This window comes from Convolutriloba macropyga, chromosome 10 (assembly GCF_964194025.1).
Source record: "Convolutriloba macropyga chromosome 10, txConMacr16.3, whole genome shotgun sequence".
Taxonomy (NCBI): domain Eukaryota; kingdom Metazoa; phylum Xenacoelomorpha; order Acoela; family Convolutidae; genus Convolutriloba; species Convolutriloba macropyga.
In genome coordinates, this window is record NC_134477.1 from 22924041 (window position 1) to 22949130 (window position 25090).

General features: G+C 35.7%; 1 protein-coding gene across 1 annotated transcript in view; it reads right to left on the bottom strand.

Moving 5' to 3' along the window:
• The window catches only part of LOC142348827 (ATPase family AAA domain-containing protein 3-like), a 54205-nt gene that overhangs the window by 285 nt on the left and 28830 nt on the right, over positions 1–25090 (bottom strand). Inside the window, exons 5-12 of the mRNA XM_075400354.1 lie at positions 18637–18792; positions 18323–18379; positions 18129–18254; positions 12404–12528; positions 2963–3085; positions 2673–2831; positions 956–1112; positions 1–631 (exon numbers count right to left, since the gene is read on the bottom strand). The exon at positions 1–631 is cut by the window's left edge and continues 285 nt beyond it. Coding sequence (XP_075256469.1) covers positions 485–631; positions 956–1112; positions 2673–2831; positions 2963–3085; positions 12404–12528; positions 18129–18254; positions 18323–18379; positions 18637–18792 — 1050 coding nt within the window. The 3' untranslated portion in view covers positions 1–484. The remainder of the gene's footprint in view (positions 632–955; positions 1113–2672; positions 2832–2962; positions 3086–12403; positions 12529–18128; positions 18255–18322; positions 18380–18636; positions 18793–25090) is intronic.

Genomic DNA, 25090 nt, shown 5'->3' on the forward strand with positions numbered 1-25090 from the left:
AAAATAAAGATCAATTATGACTTTTGCGATTATCATTTAGATATACAGATCATTTCTTTTACAAGTGAGGGATCCTAAATTTTTTGACTCTTGTAGAGATCATCTGACCAAGTCGACAGCTGAACAACAATTCTCTGCTGATTACAAAAACATTAATTAAACTGAGCACTGAAACTGAGTTTAACGTTTGTTTCAACTTGAGTCCTGATGTGAGCAGACATTTTCTACTATTAATCTGTTGTTCTCAAAATAATCAAAACGATCATCTCACTAGCTGAATTCATGTGATACGAACGGAAGTTCTTGTGGGTGTTTCAACTCCGCCTCCATTCCACTTCACAATGAAAGGAAAACTAATCAATATGAAGCAAAACCACGGCATTCTGATTACATTATATTGTCTTTCAACTCGCCTTGTACTGTATTCTGTGGGTTGTTTTTTCTCCTGTTTTTGTGAGTGGAAGTGGTGGTGATGGTAGGGATGCTAGTTGTAAGAATGTATGAGGGTGGCCTGTTGTCTGACCTCCTCCTCCCACTGGGTCTTTTTGGCTCTCTGGGCAACTGCGTCCCTCACCCTCTCATCCACTATCTCCTCTGTCAGCACCCCATCCTCACTCGCATACGCACTTGCCTTAAATATTTAATCATTCAATCAATCCATCAACTACCCATTATCCAACTGGCACTACACGTTACACTGTACAAAGAGAAACTGTTTCCTACCACTAATGTTCTTATACTGATATATTTACTGGCATCTCATGGATTTGTGAGGGTTTATCAACACTTGTCGGCGCAAGACGTTTTAAAAATGCTGAATTCCAAAGATTTGGAATAGATATAAGTTCACTAAGAGTAATTTACCAATTCGACTGCGAAAGCTAAGCATTCTTCTGTGGGATCAGATGTGACAAAATCTATAAAGATCTATGCCTAGAGTTTATCAGTGACTGACCTGCCATGAGACAGCTAGCTTGGATATCTCTCTAGCAGACAGTCCCTCTGTCTTCTCCGCAACCTCAGAACACTTGGCAGCAAAGTCGAAATCTCCAATAGTCAACTTGCGAGGCCTCTTCAATCTAACAAAGTCTCGCAGCCACTGAAACCACGATCTGAAATTCACAATGCTATTCCAAAAACGTTTGCAAAAAGAGCGACCAATGTGAGCAAAAACTGAAACATAGCCGGCAGATTGCCGGCAAATAGTCGCCGTTGACGCGCTTGATGCACATCGGCATTGAACCAGAAGAAAAAAGAAGAGATCATTGACCGATTTTTTTTCTGTTTTTTTTCTTCAGCGTCAAGAAGTTTGATATTGGCGTGCAGTTTCAGTTGGATTCTAAAAATACAATTAATTCAGCTTCTATACGGAAAGCTAATAAGCTTAATACCAATGCCAGCTAGCAAAGACTCTAATGAACTTTAATAACCTAATTATCAATGACTTAATGACCGGGTATTATCGGTTTATCCAGTCTCTTTTGATTTTACTCTTTTGACATTGGCCGTATTCACTACATTGCGCAATTCAATGAGTAAAAGAATTTAAAATCCATTCAGTTGAAACAGTGAGTGAAGTAAGCCAGAAGTCAAACGTGAAAACGAAAAAAAGTGATCAAAAGGTAAAGCGAATTAAAAAAAACATAGCAGGACCAGTCCTGACGTACAATTCAAAGAATTTTCCCTGACTAAACAAAAAACTAGACATAGAACGGAATATCAGAGAATTGGGAAAACCACTTCTAAAAAAATCAGATCAAAAAAACAAAAAAAATCCAGAAAATCAATGTCAAAATGCCGCTTGTGAACAAAAAACCACTAGCGAGAAATTGAAATTTAATTTTAACAAAAAATCAGGCCTAAGAGGAACTATGAATGGATTATGAAAACCATTCAGAAAAAAATCAGATCCAAAAAATCGAAAAAAGTAAAGTGTTTGAAAATCTGTAAAAATCAAAGTGAAATTGCCACATGTCAACAAAAACCACTGGCAAGAAAGCGAAGTTTTGTTCAAACACCATTTTCTTACTCTACTTTAAAATTAGAGCTAAAAATGTCACGCCGTAAAAAATGAAAAGTCAGCGTGCAAAAGAAAAATACACCCACATTTACATTAATTGCTTCAAATTTCGTTCGAGAGCAATTACACAATTGAATTATCATAATCGCCTACTCAAACCATTAAATCGAAAAAAATTTAAACAAACTGACTTAACGAAAAACTTAACGAAAATCTTTTAAACCTCAATTTCTCGCTCTTAAAAACAGCAGTAAGAGCAAAAAACACTCACTTTTGATCTACACTTAAACCACGCCAAAATTTTTCACGCGTTCCATTTCCTGCTTGCAATAAAATGCAATAAAAAACAATTCAATAAAATTGATTAGAAAAGACACTTCTCCAGTACTACTCTTCGAGTCCTATAATAAATGTCATTATTCCTCTTCGAGTCGTAAAAATCTGGATAAAGCCACTACAACTAGTTGGGTCTTAAAAACCTGTAGAATACCAAACTCCTTTCCGCAGGACTAAAATGCTATAAAATTTGTCTGAGAGCAATTAATAATTCGAGTAAAATTACCCTCATGGAAGCCAATTGCGACCATGATAATTTCACAGACAAGCCAGCTTGTCTGTAAAGACCATGATTAAGAGCGACTACGATACTCACCTTTCGGATGCCCTGAGTACGAAGAGGTCGAAGTAGTTCCTAACCAGTCTCTCTCGTTCCTCCAACTGGGGAACATCGAAGTGAACCATCTCATCCAATCTGTCGTTCATGGCCCAGTCAAACTGCTCCGGCTGATTACTAGCCAGAACCAACATTATCCTACAATCAAGCTGCTGTTTTTCTGATAGATTAACCATCGATCCCCACCCCCATTTTTGGATTGAATTGATATCCTTTAAAGTGTACTTGTCTGATACTATCAGGTGACATGTAGCAACAGATTTTCTTACTTTTTGCTCTGTTCGCCTGTTCTGAACAGGAATGCATTCAGAGTACTCCTGAGGTCCTCCGAGATCTGCTCTGAACCCCTCTTGCGCAGGAACGCATCTGCCTCATCCACGAACAACAGCACACTTAAACACAACTTTTTCACACACCAAGAACAAACGAGAATCAAATTTTACCGTTCAAATAATGATTTCAAATTTACAAGCTAACATTTAATAACGTTTCACATAAAACCTTGAGTGTCCTGCGTTATTTTAGACTAAAAAAGATATATTGGTTGAATAATCTCCACTGAATAAGCCATCGGCGTTGTTTCTGATGGAGCGCAAAAGCACATTAAAAATGTTTCCGAGTTTAAGACAGTTGCAACTTTTCATCTTGGAAATTATTCAAGCAACGCCTTTGAATCCGTTCTGGTATTCGATTCATGCGAGGGACAATTGTGAGCACTATACACGTAAAATGAAAGTATTGTCACGAGGGTGGGGCACGTCCCCCTCCCGTGACGAATCGTGCATCACGAATTGATTTTGGTGCGGTGTGAAAAACTTATAATAAATGGGCCTGATTTGTACGGGGGACAACAACTTGTTAAATTATCACGGTTTTGTGGAGATAGAGAAAAACTTGCAAAAATTTTGCAATTTTCGGGGTCGATAAAATTGTAGTTCAAAATTGAAAAATCTTAAACCAATTTTTTTAGTCAGAACAGACTATTCTCGGGCCTTTAATTGGAAATTTAAAACTCACCTGTGTGTGATAGATAGAGAGCCAAATCATTGCTGAAAATCTACAGTAAAAAGAACTTTGATCAAATTTTGGTGATTGTTATTCACGTTTTTAATTTGATAGTTTTAATGAACAGATGTTACCCAGATTAATGTGCGCACAGATTAGAAAAATAATAAAAATTTAAGTATCAAAACTCTATGTGGAGAATTATTTTGTCTGCTAGCCAAAATAATGATAGTGACGTCAAGACAGACTTGAAAGAGTAGCGAATAGCAAACGAATAACAAAAAAAAAACTGAGGGTAAAATTGACAGTAATGGGTAAAAGGATCTTAATGTTTCGACAATTACTAACAAGTTTTGAAAACGTATGGCGAGACAAATCATATACATAAGTGTAAGGATAATACAGTTAAACTTGAGCAAAATGGTTTTTTTTTGCGATCAGAAATGGTCAAATTTGAACAATTATGCTACATAAAATCAATAAAAAGCAATTTAGCTATCCAAAAACTTATGTGTTAAAAAAGACAAAGGAAGGCTGTTAAACTGAAAAACTAACGATTTCTGCGTTATTATACAGGTTTAAACATGCATGTTGGGGTAGAAAAGGTTGTAGGATTATAGAACATTGAGTTCAAACGTAAAGAATTGATGTGCGGCTGAAATCTACTGCGTATTGCTATTAAAAAAATTCAACGCAGTGTCATCTTTATATGCGTGGTAGAGCAATCTAGGTGATAATTCACCTCTGATCAGCAAATCAATTTTTGCACTTTGTTCCCCGTAGATAATGCAGTAATATGCTCGCGCTTGTTACACACATGCTCACACACTTCTGTTATTGGTGACCGAAATATTGGAACCATTAGTCCATCTGTTACTTTGTATGTAAAGATGTGGTCTCTGTTTTTGTTACCCGAGACAGCTTTTCTCTGATTGGCTTGCAGGTTTTGGAAAGTCTTAGCCTGTCTAATACATGTTTTAACAAGTGTTTTTCAATAACCTAGACATAGCTGTAGTCAAACTACCTGAGACACCTCTTCCGTGATTGGCTGCCGGGTTTAGGAAGGGCTAACTTTGTCTTGTACCTGTTCCATCCATTGAGTGGCTCATATGCGAGACTTTTTGTAATTGTTATGAAATATTTAGAGTGCTTATAATTGTTATGAAATATTTTATATGAACGAATCAGTTCATTAATTTAGTTTTATTCTTATTAAGTCTCAATTTACTTTTTTAAGCTTCATTGTTGTTCGAGTTGTAGGGAAGTATCTTCGAGAAGTAGATGAAACCGTTGATCAAGTTAAAACTGTAGTAGCAAGATCTTTTGAAAAACCGACCAGTAGTAAATTGCACTCGAAATTTTGCAAAAAAAAAACAACTATGCCGAGATCTGAAGTTTGTACTACTGTCGCTAAATATTCTTGATATTCCGATTTATCATTCCTGAACCCAGCTGCGACGAAATTTCAGTTAGGATAACCATTTATCAAGCTTATAGCTTACTTAAGCCAAAGCTTTGAAAAAGATTATACCGAGATGGCACTTTAATGGCAGTGGTAGGGCCATCGGGATGAGCATAACTAAAAAATGGTTTCTGGGAACACGTTTTATCCGGAATGTGAAAGAAAGTCAACCAATATATACAGAGTACAGTTGTCAAATACATTGATTTAGGTTTAGTACGAAATATTGAGAGCAGCCTTCTCATATTTGCCGCCCTTTATGGAAAAGTCTTCTATGAGAGTTTGTAAATTAAGCTAATGCAGGTCGTCAAAAGAATTTGAACGTTATTTACGTGAGCAACCTATATCAGCACATTGAATGGGCAAGAAAGATAAATCTGAACACAACTCACATCATTTTGTGACCGAGCGACACAGCAAATTGAATATTTGGGCAAACAATCAGCTCTCACAGTTCTACCAAAACTGCTATGAATTAGCAAACAAAAATTTTTTGAACATTTTCTCATAGACCTTGATCCCTTAAACTCTGACCGTTTGCAATATTGTTCAAATATCGTTGAGTCAACTCCTTATAACCCATCTGAAAAAGCAGAAGTTACGCCACTTGATGTAAAAAATGTACCAATCTGAGGTGAATGGTTCAATTGCCAGACAATCAACTGTGAAAACTTTACGTAATCCGGATCTGCAAAAAACTTATGTGATGTGTGCGAGTGCCTACAAAAAAAATCTGGGGAAATGCTAAAAATCAAACAAAAAAACGAGCACCAGAAAGAACATTGTTAAACTTGTTCCAAACAAACCTTCCCTGACAAAAAAGGAGCCATCCTACTAACGAAAACAGAATTTGAGTTAATTTGGATCATCACTCCTTTTTGTTTCGCACATTTAGAGTAAGCATAATATTGACAATTGCCGACGAATTTATACTAGTCCCCAATAAACCTTACATGAAAAACCAGCCATTAACAGAAGAGATATTGTAAAATTCAAATCAAAACAAAATCTCTGTTCTCAATTTTGAAAACGGCCAAAAGATTAAGGAGGATAAATCGAAAATCTATGGAAGTCTGAGTCAGGAGAACCCAAAACCTTAATCAAACACGCAATCTGACAAAATTTTATAAGAAATTCTGTAAGCTATAGATTCAAAAATTTATAAGAAAAACAAAATTTTATAAGAAATAGAAGCAAAAATACGAGTTCGAAGTACTATAAGACTAACAAAAGATTGATCTTCTGAGAAAATCAGAACGAGTTTTAACTGGTGAAAACAAAAAGTTGATAGTCGATGAAAGTCGCACTAACCTATCCGACTCATTTTCAATGATCTGCAACAGCCAACCAAATAACTCGAAAAACCAAACCAAACCTCAGTAATATATTTATCTTATTGGAGTCTCGAAATTTGAAAGAGGAACTGATAGCCAACAGCAACGCCAAAGCTGCGAAGGGGAGGGGCACTCCAGAGCGTTCCGGTAACGAGGCACAGGAATTGGACAAAGATCGTTACTACTACAACAACTGTGATCAAACTGCTAGAATCAAAGTACACGAAGCGCAGCTAGAATCAAAGCACGCTTAAAAACATAACCGACTAACGTCGGGCGGTTGCCTTTCGTAGGCAGCTGTGGCCTAGAGATGCTAGCTTTCGGGTGGTGACCGGAATGCGTTTGTATTTGCGTGGGGGTCGGCTTTGGTGGAGGGACACAAGCGATTGGCCGTAGGGTTAAGAAGGCTAGATAAGAGGGTATTCAAATCGACAGGTGGAGAAGGATGGACAATGGGAGTGTTGAGGAGGCGGTAATAGTGGGGCTGATGGTCTGGTCACAAAACCAGGCTCTAAGGGCCTCTAAGGGATTTAATATCCTCGGAGGGCTACCTGTTTATCCCGATGTTTAGGACGAAAAGTCAAATGAGTCAGATGAAAAAACCAGTCAAGCAAAATTAAGTCAGGGAAAAAACCACGGTACTGACATAATATCAGCAAACATTGTTTGAAAGCAACAAAAACAGCACTAATCTGAAACAAAAAAGTTATTGTTTTACTATATCAACGCAATCTGGTCTCTAGACTTAGTCCATGTTGACAAGGTGCATCAGAATAGCACCCAGGTGTGAACCATTTATTAAAAGCAGTTGACTGTTTTTCACGCTATTTGCGCATCGAACCACTGAGATCGAAATATGCTACAAAAGCTGAAGCCTCAAAGAAAATTCTTTAAAACGGAAACGTGTGCGTTGATGCTGTCAAAGAGTTCAAAGCACAATTCAATCTTAATAAAAAATAGAACGATTGAGATAAAACTTGAGCAGGAAAACGAATAACCGCTAAAAAGCTTGATACACAAATATCTTGAAGTCAATGAACGTATCTGCAAAATTTCGTTAAAACAACAACTCTAGAGTCACTAAATTAGCAGCCAAAAGAAACAAAGAAAGATGTTCCGTTTTTGTTATGATTAAGTGATGAGGCATCAGCAAAGTTAGTTCGCCGTCCAGAATTCTATGCAAAGCCGATAAACCTTTTCGATAAACGTAAAGTTTTTAAGATTTACGACATAACGACTAAAATTCCTCCCACTTCCAGTCTGATAGATTGCAACCAAGAGCCTATTAAGGCAAAATTGTATAAATAGCGTGAAAAATGTGGACAATAGCAGTGAAACAACGAATCATGAGTTAACCGTTAATCTAGTTTCATCTGTGTGTGAGCAAATTTCTCAAGACCATTTTGCGGAACGTCAGAAGTTATATAAATGAAGAAACCATTTAAAAGATGATTGAATAGTAGCTATGAGTGAAAACATCTTCCCCTCGCCATCAAACCACGTTAACAGCAATCTCATGATAACAAGTTCTCTGCGCAGGATTACAAATTTAATCAGAGTAAACCGAAAGAAGCCGTTTCCATGCCATACCTTACAAAGGACCCAGAGCCCTTATTAATGAAGGAAACTATGAAAATCTGGAGCATAGTCAAATCCTTAAAAACGGCAACTGAACTTCCCAATTTCATTTATCATTATAAAACCGCTATAATGGTTTTTTATTTTATCAGAAAAATAAGGAAGAAACATGGCCAGACGAAGAAATAACAAGTATTCTAGGTTTTTAAGCTATACAGGATGAAAGCGGAACTCACATTGGCTATAGAAAGATGGATTACCCAGAAAACATGGCCATTGAAGATTCTGTGGAAAAAGCTTACGTTGCAGACTATCCGTTTGACATGCTCGCTGGGAAAACAGTTGATTATTCAGCATATAGATGTCACTGAATATCAATACGTCGGCGACAGAAAAACCCATTTAATATGCGTCTATTGAAAAATGGCAGCTTGACCACAACTCAACCAAATCATTGGATCTTTTTTAGCAACTTGAAATATTAAAAGCCTACTATAGAAAAACACAAACATCGAAAACTTCCAGTCTCCTGCATATCAATTGGTTCCTTCCACGGGACCCATTTGCGTCAAGTGACTGACAATACTTCATAAACCAAATTACCAATTTGGCTGCCAATCGGCATTCAGAACAAGATTTGAGTTCGAAAAGGCGATGACATCATTGAAGAGTTAAGAGCTAGACTCGGTAGGAACTTTCTTCCAATTATATCTTACTTTTCAACTGACGAGATATCGCCATCATTGCGTAAAGAAACGTCAAAGAAAACGGCTATGTCTCATGCCTGGTCTAACTCGAGTATCTTGTTTGATGTTACGTTATTTACAATCCTCGCATCTGATGTTAAAAATAGGTCCAAGGTGTTGTCACTTTGATTAGGAAAGATGACTAGTTGTGACGACGAAAGTTCTTCAATAGAGGAAAACATAACCGACTTACGTCGAGCAAATTTCTCAAAAACGACCAGCGAGCGGTTGGCTTTGTCAGTAGCTAGCCACGGTGTAGTGAGGCTAGCTTTAGCGTAATTGAAGGGGCGTGAGGTGAGCCCAGCGGGAGGATGGGGTGGGGGCAGCAGTGGCGTGGCGGGCCACAGCGGGGGTGGGGGTGGCGGCAATAGTGGTTGCAATGGTGGGAGGGCGGTTTTTGGGGTCAACCTCTAAGAACCGCCCCTCACACCATAAGAAACACAGCTGGCAGATTGAAAGAAACCGCAATAGCTTTGTAGATCTGCAGTCTAAAAAAAACAGTAAAGAAAGACAGACCAAAAAAATTAGCCTTTTCATTGAAGGCTGAGATAATATATTTCGCTTAAGAAATTGTATAAGTTATTGCTGCCTCTACTAGCTGTTCTCAAATAACCTTCATTTAGAGTGACACACATTCACTTGGCTTTATTTCTTTCAATTAAAGTAAACAAAAGTCAATTTTAAAGTGAGGTAATTACCGACTTGTGACCGTCACGTGTGACCAAAAACTTAATCACTCAAATGAACAAAAACCTCTCTACACTAAGAGCGAAAAATGACATCACGCAAGCATTTCAGTTGAAATTGCAACGAATGAACAAAAAGCAGATTTGAAGTGGTTGTGACATCACATGGTTGTAACACTAATCTTGACAAAATAAAACAGCCGGCAGATTGCCGGAAAATAGCCGCGATAGACGCTTGTGGCGTTACATTAATTGAAAATATTATAGATATAAAAAAGACAGATCGACCACCAGTCCTTTAATAGACCAGTAGACTTTTTGGGTTAGCTTCGGACTGTCATTTTTATGAGACACATAAGCTCTATGAGAAAGCCCTAATAGAGCTTTTCAACATTAAGATCTTTTCCGTTTGTGCCCCCCTCAGCGTAGTGGGCGCATATTATTTGCACCTCCCAGATGCACGTGAAATATTTGGGAGGGGGGCACAAACGGAAAAGAACCCAAAATTATTCGAAATCAAAAACTCAAGACACTAATATTCAAGATATAGGGCATATGTTTGGCTTCATATATATGCACACTATTGACCTTTAATAAGTAAATGTTCATAAAATTTAAAGTTTCATAAGTGAGCTCAGAAGTCATTTTTTTGAGTGAGGTAAGTCATTGAAAAAGTAAATTCCAAGAAGTCACGAAACAAAAATCTGTTAGACGAAGTAAAAAAAATTAGGAGCGCTATAATAGCCGCCTAGAATTGAGGACGCGGCTATTAAAAAGAGAAAACCAATAATAGCCCCAGCTGCGAAGCTCCAAGAGCACTTAATGCCCGCTGGGCGCTACCTGTTTATCCCGTTGTTGAGGATGAAAGTCAAATGGATCAGACGAAAAATTGGTCAGGCGAAAAATAGCATAAAAAGACCGGCATGACTAATATAATTGCTACAAACTTCGTTTAAAGAGCAATTAATAACATAACCGGCAGATTGCCGTAAAATGGCCGCCGTTGATTCCAATAAGCATGATTGGGATTGAAAGAACAGAAGATATTGAAAAAAAAGGTTTTTGTACAAAAAACATTTCTTAAGTCCGATTTATTTTGATGACATTTCGTAGTTGAACATACTTCTGTTTCTTAGAGAGGGGCTACAGGGGCTACTATCAATAACGATAAGCATTAGAGATGGTAACTAATACGCATAGGAACGACGTTCAAATAGCGGGCATCTAAAATTGGGCTTTATGGGTTTATCCCGTTTCTATTTCTGACTTCAATTTTTTATACTGACTCTGTTCAGTTTGAATTGCTTTGCTGAGCAACTGATGTTCAAAATCACTTTTAGCAGAATTAGAGAAGAAAAACTTGTTCGACGAAGTAAAAAACATAGCAGGACAAGTCCTGACGTACAATTCAAAGAATTTTCATTGACTAAACAAAAAAACTAGACCTAGAAGGGACTATGAATGAATTGGGAAAACCATTTCTAAAAAAATCAGATAAACAAAAAAAACAGAAAATTAATGTCAAAATGCCGCTCGCGAGAACAAAAAACACTAGCGAGAAATGTCAATCTGATTCTCACAAAAAAAATAGGCCAATAACGAACTATGAATGGATTGGGAAAACCATTTGGAAAAAAAATCCGATCAAAAAAATCGAAAAAACAGTAAAAATCAAAGTGAAATTGCCGCATGGGAACAAAAAAAACTACTAGCGAGAACGCGAATTTTTGTTAAAACACCAATTCTCACTCTACTTTAAAATTAGAGCGAAAAAATATCACGCCGCAAAACCACTCGCTTTTTCGCTCCATTTCCTGTTTCGGCGTGACCAAAATCACTACTCCAATTTGACTTCAAAAATCATGAAAATGTGTTAACAGATCTTAAAAAAAAGACAGCGCCCCAATACAATTCAAATTTTTTGAATTGCAATCAAATTCTTTGAATTGTAAAAAAAATAGGAGCGCTATAATAGCCGGCTGAGAAGATGAGGGCGGCTATTAAAAATAGGCATTTGAGTTGTTCAATGGGATTTGATATGTAATCTGAGAAGTCGTCAATAAATCACTTCACTGACGAGCGTGGACGTCTGTAAAGCACAATCAAACATAATTTCCTATTACTCCTGCATGATGTAGCTTTAACGTTAAAAATTCGTAACAATCATTAACTTCTCTCCTTAAAACAAAACTTTGATTAAAAAAAATGGGTCTTTCCCATTATAGCTCCCCATCAAAACTTACCCCCCATTATGGTATAATTACCATGATGGGGTGGGAAAGACCCAAAGAAACACCTACTCCCCGCCGTGCTTTCCATGTTTGCACCTTAAAAGACGTAAGAGGAGGAGCGAGCTAAAGACGTATAAAAAGAGAAATTGTTACGAAAGCATGTTTCCGCAACACCAACGCACGACAGGTAATATGTTTCAGAAGTAATAAATTGAATCAACTTTATTGCTTGGATAAAATGTGCATTCCAAAGCGCGCATGATAAAAACGATTCCTTCAGTCAAAACCGTGAAAATTTTTGTCCCCCGTACAAATTAGCCCCAAATATAAATTTTTGCCGCAGCAAAAAAACAATTGACAAAAGTTTGCCGCCACCAAAATTGAGAACTTTACAAAATTTTACTTTATTACCGAAAGGTACCGCACGATTCGTAACCCCCGTGTCGAAGCCTGATGCACGAGTCGTCACGGGGGCGACGTATTCCCCCCGGACATTACTTGCATTTTAGTATACTACTATTGTGGCATGTTATACTACTATTTTTGCACGTTCCCCACCCGTGAAAAAACGTGATGCACGATTTGTCACGGGGGACGTCCCCTGTGACAATATGTGTATTTTGGCATACTGCTATTGCGAGAATGTTTTGAAGTGTGTGCTTGCTTACCCCTTGCGAGAAGTGTTGGCCCAGTCGAAGACCTTGTGCACAGCAGTGACGCCCTGTGGACCCATGGGAGAGATATCTCCACCTGTGAGAATGGCAAAGTCTAGACCTGAGTGATACGCCAGGCTCTAAAACACAACATCAAATCACATAAGCAAAGACAGCCAAGCTAGCATATCGTCCCCACCAAACGTTCCATTTATGATAGCCTGACAGTTCAGCATATCGCGTGCTTATGTTATTGCAAGATGTCAAGCACAACGATTGGTACTTTCTAGGGTGAACATAGCTTTAGCTATGCTGTACGTAAATTAGTATAGAGATATATGTATGAAGAGAAAAACAAAAGAATAACAAAGAAAAATTGACAGAGTCATTTCTTTTTATTTGGTGCGCAAATTTTGAATATTCGGTTAGATTCTAAAATTACACTTAACTCGGCTTCTAAACTGAACGCTTATCCTGTTTCTTTTGATCGTTTGATTCTGCTCTTTTGACTTTGAGCGTATTCACTACATTGCGTAATTTAATGCGTGAAAGCATTTAAAAGCCATTCAATTGAAACATTGAGTGAAGTAAGTCAAGTCAAACGTGAAAATCGTGACTTATGTAAAACAAAAAACGTGATCAAAAGGTAAAGCGAATTATTGGGAAAAAAAACATAGCAGGACAAATCCTAAAATGCAATCCACTGAACTGAAGAAAAAATGACTGCATCTGACCAGCGTATCAATTATTAATGCCAGCTAAAAAGGCAAACAGTCCCCAAAACTGGAGGAACTGGAACATCCAAATTGAACAAAAAATCATTGCTATAACTCTTGAAGATTTTACCTTAAAGGTCAAAATTCATCTAGTTAAAAATACCTATTAACCCACGCACAAGCTTTGCAAGAGATTATTTGGCAACTAATAGATGAAAAACGGAAAATTGCAAAACTTTTTAAAGTATCCAAACTTTGCAGAATTATTTGTTTCCTGTAAAATCAGCAAGACTAACCCATCAACAACACTTAAAAATTTAATTGGCCCTTGAAGATCGATAAACTCAGAAAAGTCAAAAACAAAGAACTGAAAAATTCAAATTTAAATAAAATAGTTCTAAAACTCTGAGAACGTTTCAATTTCTTCAGAAATTATCCAGTAACCCAAGCTCAAGCATAGGGAAACTTTGCTGGCCCATAAAGATCAATAAAATCGCAACATGGTTATTTTCAGCGCACTTGAGAAATATCAAGCTTTGTCACAAAAATTGCAAATAATTCGTGATAATACCATTGAGCTTAACCCTAACTTCAATGCAGTAACCTACTACCAAATTTCCAAAAACCTCGACAAAAATTGGAAATTTTATCAAAAAATTTAGAACATTTGTTAATTAAAAAGTTGAAGACCATTCCAGTACCACTGAAAACTATGCAGTAACCTATTATCAAACCCTAGAAGAGGTTAATTGACACGTAGGGCTATGAACTCAAAAACGGACAAAAAATTAAAAATTAGTCTTAATTTGCGTGCTATTTTTGGACTACCAAAACATATAGCTCACAAAATGGTCAAAAAAGTAATTATGTCTTGAAAAAGACCATTATTAACTTTTACTTCATTTTTAGACTGGTCTAATGTTAAAAGGTTGAATACCATTCAATTATGACAAATTTCAAAAATTTCAAATTTCAAAAATTGCTAACATTTGTGGTTAAAATGTTGAAATTCACTCCGTTACCCATAGGCACTATGCAGTAACATATTATCAAACCCTATAGGAGGTTACTTGGCCCCTGTGGCTGGAAAATAGACTTGTAGAATTTGTAATGTTGATTTATTGAAAACCATTCCAGCGCCAATAAAAAATTTTCATTAACATAATATCAGACGCTTGGTGACATTTTCTGACCCCTGAGACAGGAAAAATCAAAAAATGACAAATCAAAAGAATGAAAAGAAAAAATGACAAGAATTGCAAAAATCATCGAAAAATCCTAAAAATTTGGGGTACCACTGCAGACTATGCAGTAACATATAAACAATTAAGGAGGCGGTTCCTTTGCTACTGGGGCTGGCAAAGGTTCAATGACAATAAATGTCCAAAAAATTGAAAATTGTAAGTTATACAAAAATGCAAAAACTGTTATCTTAAAATGTTGCAAACTATTCTATTAGCAATAGAAACTATGCAGTAATCTATTATAAAACCCTAGAGGAGGTTCATTGGCACGTAGGGCAAAAAACTCATAAATTGACAAACATTTTCAAAGAAATTGAAAAAAAGGTAAAAAATTAGTATAAACTTCCTGGCTATGTTTGGAGTGCCAAAACGTAACGCTCACAAAATTGTCAAAAAAAGGAATTATGTCTTAAAAAAGACCATTATCAACTTTTATAAACCTCAATTTTAGACTGGTCCAACAAAAAATTTGAAAAATGAACGTGAAAAAATTGCAAGTTTAATTTTAAAAAATGATTAAATTTGTAATGTTAAAAGGTTGAATACCATCAATTGAGCCTAACAACCATCCAGTAACCTAATATCAAACCCTAAAGGAGGTTTTCTGTCCCCTGGGGCAAGATAAACTTTGAAAAAAATGATAAATTTTGAACCAAAAATTCAAAAAACCTTCAAGTTTTGTCAAAATTTCTAATATTTGTGAGTTTAAAAAGTTGAAAAGCACTTCATTACCACTAGGGACTACGCAGTAACATATTATCAAAATCTACAGAAGGCTACTTGGCCTCTGAGGCTAGAAGATTTTAAAAAATCCAAAAAAACCTGACAAAAATGGCAAGTTTTATCAAAAAATTAATAGTTTGTACTATTAAAATAATGAAAACAATTCCAGGACCAAAAAAATTGTTTCAGTAACCTAAAATCAGACCCTTGCCGACATTTTGTTGCCCCTGATACAGGAAAAAACAAATGACAAGAACACAAAAATTGCAGTTTTCATTAAAAAAATCCTAAAATTCGTGACAAAAATAATGAAAATCAATCCATTACCACTAGAAAAGTTGCATTAACATATTAAAAAAATGGAGGAGGCTCCTTGGGTACGGTAGCTGGCAAAGTTGAATGACAGCAAAAGTGTTAAAAAAACTGCAATTTCTAAAAAAAAATTCTCTTAAAAAAACTCATAAAATGACAAACATTTTCAAAAAACCTGAAAAATAAGAATGAAAATTAGTACAAACTTCCATGCTATGTTCAAAGTACTAAAACATATAGCTCACAATATCGTCGAAAAGGAACTGTCTTGCAAAGGACCTTTATGAACATTTAAATACCTCGATTTTAGACTGGTCCACCCAAAACTTTGAAAACTGACAAAAACCGCTAATACGGCCTTCCCAGTAGCTTTGCCTTTCTAAGCTACTGAGGAAATACTGAACGCTGCTAAGGGCCTCTAATGAACCTTGATGCCCGTTGAGCTTTCCCTGTTTTCTGTTTTGAAAGCTCAAAGTAAAAACAAAAAGGTATAAAACACCTTACAAAAATGCATGATAAGTCCTGAAATATACTCCAAAACATTGAATGAAAAATCAAAAAACAATGTAACTGACCAGGCAATCAGTTTAACAATCCATCCAAAAAGACAATCTCAAAACTTGAGAAACAAACAAGCAAACAAAAACATTCGAAAAGAAAAATAATCATTGCTAAAACTCATGGAGGTTTCACCCTTAAGGTCAGACATGATACAATTCAACATAATCAGTATCTAATGCAAAAGCCATTGAGGTGATTTAATTGCCAATAAAGGTAGATAAACTCGAGAAATATGACAAATGCTAAAAAAACTAAAAAGTGCAAAAATTAAAGTTTCTAAATTCGCAGAAAAAAAGTGTTCAAAAATGTTTTTTGGTCTTTGGAGTTCTGTCATTTAACAAGGCTGAAAAATCTGCAAGGCTAAAAAAGTTTTGTTGGGCCAGCTAAGATTGTTCAACTCAGAAAATGACAAAATATCATAAAAAACTAAAACAATTGCAAACTTTAACAAAATCTTGCTAAATTTCGTGAAAATAGTAACTTCAGAACCATCTCAAGAGACTACCCCGTATCCCTATTTCAAGCCTTAAATAATTTCACTAGCGTCATAAAGTTTGATAAAATTGGAAGATGATAATAATTTCCGGAAAATTTGAAGATTTTAAATTTTATCAAAAAATGCAGAAGTCGTCACATTAAACTAGTGGTAACTATTCCATTACCTCTAGCGACCATGCAACAACTTGTTATCGAACCCTAGAGGAGGTTTCTGGGAAACTGGGGCTGGAAAGTGACAAAAATTTGCCCAAAACTTGATAAATTGATTATTAAAAAGTTGAAATCATTCCATTACCGCCAGTAACTATGCAGTAATCTATTACCAAACCAGAAAGCAGTAATCTATCAAACAAGAAAATGTGAAAAAGATGTAAATTATCAAAAAAATGCAAAACTGGTGACAACATATAGTCATAAACATTGTACTGCCACTAGCAACTACACAGTTGCTTGTTATCGAACCCTACAGGAGGTTCCTTGGACCCTGGGCAGGAAAATGACAAACATTTCGAAAAAAAACTTGATAAATTGATAATTTAAAAGTTGAAAACCATTCAATTGCCACTAGAAACTATGCAGTAAGGTATTATCAAACCCTAGTAGAGGTTCCTTGACACGTAGGGCTGAAAAAAACACAAATTTTAAAAAATAGTCTGCATTTGTGTGCTATGTTAAGAGTACAAAAACATAACTCACAAAATGGTCAAAAAATAAATTTCTTCTAAAAGACCTTTATCAACTTTTACAAACCTCAGTTTTGGACTGCTCCAACAAAAATTTCAAAAAATGACAAAAAAAACGAAGAAATTGCAAGTTTTTATCAAACAATTGCAAAAATTCGTACTGTTAAAATGTTGAAAACTATTTTATTACCGCTAGAAACTATGCAGTAACCTATTACCAAACCCTGGAGGAGGTTTCGTGGCACGTACGATTAGAAAAATGACAAAAAACTTCAAAAAACTTCAAAAAAATGCAAAAATTAGTATAAACGTGCATGCTATGTTTGGAGTACCAAAACATATAGCTCACAAAATGGCCATAAAAAGTAATAATATCTAGCAAAAGACCTTTATCAACTTTTACAAACCTCAATTTTAGACTAGTCCAACAAAAAATTCGAAAAATGACGAAAACGCGAAAAAAGTGCAATATTTGGGGCTTTAGAACTCCTAAAAATGACCTTTTAATCTTGCATTACGGCCTTCCCAGTAGCTTGACCGCTCTTAAGGACCACTTAAGGAATACTAAACACGGCTAAGGTCTTTTAACGAAACTTGATGCCCGCTGAGCTTTACCTGTTTATCCCGTTTTGGAAGCTCTAAGTCATGACAACATAACCGACTAATGTCGGGCGAATTGCTCACAAACGACCGGCGAGTAGTTGACCTCGTCAGTAGCTAGCCACGGTTTAGTTAGGCTAGCTTTAGCTTAAATGAAGGGGCTTCAGGTGAGCGCAGTTGATAGGGGGTGTTCTGGGGAGAGGCGGACGGCGGCTATTAATTACTTTTCAGACTGAATTGATAGATACTAGTGTTCAGACTAAGTATACACCAGGCAAGCAAATTCAGCATGCATACATTTCATCACAGCGTACTGACACATTCTGTAGGTAATTCTGCTCATTAAATTAGGATTCCCGAGAAACGATACTAAGGGATACCGTTCATACTGTGGGATACTGACCTTCGCAAACATGGTCTTTCCTGAACCGGGTGGTCCATGCAATAGAATGTTTCTGTAGAAGCCATCGTTCATTTTAGTGTTCTTTGTTGCTATCGCAATGTCACGCAGTCTCATCTCCAGCTTGGGCTGAAATCGCACACTCTCCCAAATCAGTTAATTTAACATCTACTAAGCAGGAGTTAACAGTAACTTACATTAAGGATGATTCCTTTCAACACATCGTGCTTCGGTCGAGTCACCATCTTTCCACTCTAAGCAGAAGAACACTGCAAATTAGCTGAACCAAAGTATTGTGAAATCGACTGTTTTCGAAGAGAAACAATTTTAGAGCCGCTACAAAAATACAATTTTAGTGCCATTACAAATACTACATTCCCGAGCTCCACAAGTAATATTTATCAACCAATAGGAAAAGAACTCAAAGATATTCGACAAAAAAGGTACTCTCGCGAAACGACAGATATCCACCAGTGAATTTAGGGCGGGTAACCCAACGTCTTCAGCTCACTTTTATAGGATGTTGGATAATATGGGCGAGAGTCAGCCTGGAAGTTTCTCTGACTAATGCTGGTTTGCCCACTCTGGCCTCAATGAGCCTGCCCACAACAGAAGTGCTTCTCTTGGCCGAATACACCCCAACTGCCAGCAGACTCAGTCCAGCTATCTGAACAACAATAAGATGCATATTTAACGACCTTTAACAGCTGTGGAGGTAGAGAGGACGACTTCGGCACTTGTGTTTGTTGAAAGGCTCTAACTGCCCTTAATGCCCTCCGACCGTTACCTGTTTATCCATTTTTTTGAGGACGAAAAGTCGGTCAAGCAAAAAATCGCATAAAAAAGACCACAGGACTAAAATAATTGCTACAAGCTTCGCTGGAGAGCAATTAAAAAGATTAAACCGGTAAACAATTCAACTTAATACAACTTAATTATTTCAGATGTATATAAGCCAGTGGAGCCTCAATCGAACTAATTATTGTATTTGAAAGTTTTTCACTATAGACTGCTCAGAGTATCGGCGCCTAGCAAAATTTTGCACCTCTTTAGAAAAAGACTACGAATAGTTTATTTATAACTGGCTTTTAAGACGGAATCGCCAAAGACCTTAAGATAAATAAAGCACTAGATGTTTAGCAAACAAACCGAAAAAGAGAAATTGCTTCTTTATCAACAGTATCTGATATTATTTAATCTCTTGAAAAAAAAACAATTTAAAAAGTTTCTATTTGGAAAATCACGAAACTTACATTTGCTTGATGAAAAATTGTTCACGATTCAGAGGTTATAACACAAAACAAATCACGAGCTCGCAACCATTTTCATTATTCCAATGCTAAAAACACAAAAAAAAACATTGCTCTCGAACGACTAGTGGGAGATCTAATCAATTGCAGCCTGCTTCAGTCGGTGGCGGGTGGAAGGGAGGGAGTGGGAGCCTAAATGGGACTAAAAATTTCAATAGGGGGCTTCAAATAGCCATATTAGAGGTTAACATATACCACCATTAAGATTTAAAGTGAAAAATGGCAACAGTTTCGGCACATTTTTCATTTGACTTTTAGTATTAAATGGCCGCCCATTGAGTTCAGCTGCTTGAATCTGTGATTGAGAGGGAGTTCTAGATCACGCGAAACGCAAAAAGTCAAGGGTGCGAAAGTCACTCGAAAAGTCAAAACTGTCAAGCGAAAATTTTGCATAAAAAAGACACACGCATTTACAATAATTGCTATGAGCTTCGTTCAAGAGCAATTAATGCGATTGCAATGGAAATTTCAACTGCAATCATCGTAAAAAACATGGCGCTGTTGCTTATTAAAATTGAGCGGCAAAGTTAATAAGTATGGAGCATCAGCAAAAAACACAATTCTTCATTTCAATAAAAAGAAAAGAAAACATTGAGTTTCAGTGATTAAACCACCGTCTTTTTATCTCTATCAGCGAATCTGCTTCACAAATCAATAATCTGAGAAAAACAGCTTCATTGATTGAATGCAAGAGAAATTAATGAGGAAATCAAGGTAACACAACTCAAAATATGACAAATTCATTTGTTTTTCTCAGCAGATCTCAAACTAAACTCAGCAGATCTCAAACTCAAAGTCAATAAGCAAAGCCATCATATTGTAATGAATGCATAAGGTAAGCTCTAAATTTCATAAAAGCTATCAAAACTATCTTGTCTCACTGGGTGTAGTGGTTTTATTCACCGAGTCTAGTTAAGCTGCTAAGTAAATCCATAGACCTTCTTAGCAGACGGAAGGCTTGGAGTTCCTTGATGTCAACGTCCCCAAACTTTGTGAAAAAGTTACTACTCCGAATGATTCAGAAACCAAAATCACAATTCTTTAAAAGGATGATCCCTTCCGTGAGATTATGTGAACACACTGTGATGGGCATGCAGCCAATAAAAAACCAAATTTAAAGTTCTTAAAGCAGATTATTCCTGCTGTAAGACTGTATGTGGAACACACTGTGAGGGGAAAATGGTCAAAAGTGATTGTGAAGCTTGAAGAAGTTGAAAGATGATTTTTAAAGAAAAATGGATCTAATAAACAAAATAAAAAGAGCAACTTCAGAGATATAATAAAGTATTAACCCTTTTATCAGTGAAGCTGCAACTTCGTTTGTCATGGAACATCCTTGTAAAATTAAGACTAATGGTTTGTCAAAAGAAAAAAATATATGGATCATCATCAAAAGTAACTCATATTAGAAGTTGATAATAATATATGCAAGGGGTTTTGTGCAATCAAAATAATGCCTAATTTTTTAAAACATCAATCTTTCTAAACAATAAATCTTTCTTTTAAAATGTTCAGTATTTTAAATACGAAAATTTTTATTTATATTTAATTTGACTTAAATACTTTTATTAATCTATGAAGCTATGGACCTACGAGGCTATATCAATCATTTAACAACCATCACTTTTAACACTAATAACCTTTCTCGGTAAAACTAATGTATGACATGTAACATCATTAACCGCTACAGCAAATTTGAAGTAAAGTTGAACAGCTTGTTCGCTAATGTGATCATTTTTATCTTGCAGCATAGATATAACTCTTTAATTACTTTTAAAGTTTAAATGGTTTAATATCATATGGAAGCCCAATATAATCTTTATGGGAATTCAAATGCAACTTTGAATTCCAATCTAAATGGAATTTTCAGTTTATCATATGCATTAATCACAATATCATAGCGTTTCTGATGGATTTTGAGATCTGCCAAGTTTCTTGTCACATCTTGTACCATTTCATTTTGTGTTAAACTAATCATTTTGTCACATTTTGAATTTTTCTGTTACCTTGATTTACTCATAGATTTTTCTTGTATTCAATAGTGAAGATGTTTTTCTCAGTTAATGATTTGTGAAGCAGACTCCCTGATAGAGCCAATATTGTGTTTTCCAAAATCAGTTAATCAAAATTGCTATGCACTCTTGATTTTTTTCTTATATTGCGATTGAAATTAGCATTACAATCTCATTTTGATTTTTTTAACCATTGGATTAATCAAATACTTATGTTAGCTTAATTTTTTTACCCTGTAATCTTCTATCTGTATTTGTATAATTGTCTCATAATCTCTGTTGGCGAGGATGCGTAAAATCTAAGACTAAGCAAAGTGGGCTTGAAGCGCAATATCTCAGAAGATGAAAGTGAGATTGAAAATCAAAAAGTATTCCAATAACCAATGTCATATTTCAATGTTGATTCTGATTGAAGAACATACCCGGCAGATTGCCGGAAAATAGCCGCTGTTGATTGCCGTAACAAAGACTGGGATTGAAAGAGAGAAAAAAACAAAAGATTTTTCTACAACAAAATTTAAAGTGCGAACTATTTTGATGTCATTTTGGAGCTGAACACGCTCCTGTTTCGTAGTGAGAGCCCACAGGCGCTAGTATCAATACCAATAAGCTTTAGAGATGGTAATTCAGAACAAAGTTCGAGTAACGGGAATCAAGAAACGGGCTTTATGGGTTCATCCGTTTCTATTTCTGATTTCGTTTTTTTTATACCGACTCTGTTCATTTTGAATTGATTTGATGAGCAACTGCTGTCAAAAACACATTTTTAGCAAAATGAGAGAAGAGTGAAACTAGCCTAGAGAAGTTCAAAACATTTCACGCAAAATGTTGAACAAGCTGTGAACTAAGGTAAAGCGAAAAACTTTTATTCGACGAAGTAAAAAACATAGCCGAAAGAATTCCGGAATCGACTCGAAGCGTAAAAACTTCAAAAAAACCGTAATTGCAGCTGAAGCCATTACCTTTATATTAAACCATTAGCTCATTACCCCAAACCAAACCCCCCCCCCCCCCCCCGGGTCTGATCTAAAAATTGGTGATATTGAAACCAGTCATCAAGAGAAAAAAAATGCAGCAAAACTATACTAATGAAAACGTTTGGTAACGTTATAAAAGTCCGAAATAATTAGGATGATTCTTATCTCAAAAGCAAACGGCAGATTAAAAAACCAAGTTAAATTTTTCAAAAGAATGCTCAAAATTAAGAATAAGAAAACTACTACAATTAGATTTCTAATTAGTGCAATTAAGACAAAAACAACATATACTTGATTCTTGTATATATGCTAGACAACATGATTTCAAACTAATTCAAAAATTAAAAACGTAGAAAAGACATAATCAACAGAAAAACAATCAAAGGCAAAATATCGTTTAAAAACAATACCAAGGCCGGAAAAAAATACACTAATTATAACTGGAAATTTGGAAAATGCTTCCTAGCAAACTCTCAGTACTGCCTTATCCTGCATGAAATCAATTGCAATCCAGAAAATGAAAATCTAAGAAGCTGAAATCATTCAATTTTTTGAAAAAAATCAAAATCTGGAAAGATCAATACAACCAATATAAATGTAGGTGTCAAGCCAGAGCTAGAATTATACAAACTAGAATGCGAAGAACATGGACACAACGTAAGGAACACCGTAAAAAAGACAAATTCTTGATTTCAGAAAACTAAAAATCAAATTAAAAAATCAAGAAAAACGAATACATTTCATTGTTCAGCATTCAAGACATAGAAAACACAATGAGTCATCTGAGACAAATATCCATCCTCCTGAAGAGAACAAAAAAGAGAACATACCCGGCAGATTGCCGGAAAATAGCCGCCGTTGATTCCCAAAACCAACATTGGGATTGAAAGAGAAAATAGTAAAAACGACTTTTGTAAAAACAAACTTTAAATTGCGAACTATTTTGATGTCATTCTGGAGCTGAACATACTCCTGCCACGTAGTGAGACCACACAGGGGTTAGTATCAATATCAATAAACAATAGAGATGGTAACTAAGAACAAAGTGCGAGAAACGGGCATCTAAAATCGGGCTTCATTCGTTTATCCCGTTTCTATTTCTGATTTCGTTTTTTGATACCGACTCTTTTCAATTTGAATTGCTGAGCAACTGCTGTCTAGAATCACATTTAGCAGAATGAGAGAAGAGTAAAAAAAAACTAGCCTAGAGAAGTTAAAAAGACTCCACGCAAAATGTTGAACACGCTGCGAACTAAGGTAAATCAAAAAAATTTTTATTCGAGTAAAAAAGTTAGGAGCGCTAAAAGAGCCTGCTGAGAGGCTGAGGTGGCTATTAAAAAAGCAGAATTCAAAACTACGAAACATTGAAACAGTTTGCAAAAAAAGGTCAAAAAATTTAAGACAGCATTTATGAAAAAATTTTTTAGTTCTTGAAGAAACTGTTTTTCAAGAAATTAACGCATCAAAATGATCGACGTTTTTATTGAAACGAAGTTAAAGCCCGTAATTTTGCACAAAAAGGCTATTTTTAGTTATTAAAACCAAATTAAAGACAAAAAGCGGCGAAAATGAAAAAAAACCTACCAAAATCGGATTAGCATAAGTACAATTTTATAAAACAAAATTACATCTAGGTAGAAAGAGGCGTTGAATATATGAATTATCAAAGTGAAGTTGCCATATTAACTGATTTTTGACAAAAAGACGGCTAAAAGATCCAAAAATGAGGAAAATAATAGAAAAAAAGAGTAGTGGATAAAACAAGGCTTCCAGCCACCAGCGAAAATTTGACCCTTTCTCCAAGCGCTAATCACGCATGTCGAATCTGGCCAAATTTTACTGATTTCTGGAAGCCTTGTTTTATCCACTACTATATATTAGCTCTAAATTTGATAAAAGTTAAAATTAAAATCAAAAATAAAACAAAAAATCAAAAAATCAAAGCAAAAGTTATCTTTCACTCTTTAAGAGTGATTCACTCTTATTCGGAGTGATCCCCAGTAGAAAGGATCGCTCTTTTTCGCTCTTAAAGAGTGAATCCCTCTTTTTTGATATTTTTTTATACTTTTTATTTCAAATTATCTATACTTTTCAATAAATTTATATTTTCTTTTATTCTTTCTATATTTATTCCATTATTAATAAGAAATGATACAAAATTATAGTATTTACATGAACAACTTTCTTCTGTTTGGTTAATAACTAAAGGACTTACAGCTCTAGGATTAATTGTTTTATCCGCGAAGCGGTTACACCGATCAGTTATATCAGGGAACCTGCTTTGCAGATTTCTACGAAATCCTCTAGTCAATTCTATATCTGGATGTTGTTTCTTTACATGAGCCCGTATCCCATCATATCTCACAAGAGAAGTACAATATGGACAATTAATTTTAGCTGAAGTACAACTTCTACATGTATACTTACCCTCATCAAAATTATTTAGTGGTTTTATATAATTACACTTATTACAACATCTAGTTAATACTTCTGAGCTGGGGTTAAGGTTAGGGTTGGGGATAAAGTTAGGGTTGGGGTTAGAGTTAGAGTTGGGATCTGAGTTAGAGTTATAGTCATAGATAGAACCAGAAAGAGCTAGAACTGGGGTTAGAACCAGAACTAGAACTAGAATTAGGGTTAGAACTAGAGTTAGAATTAGGGTTAGA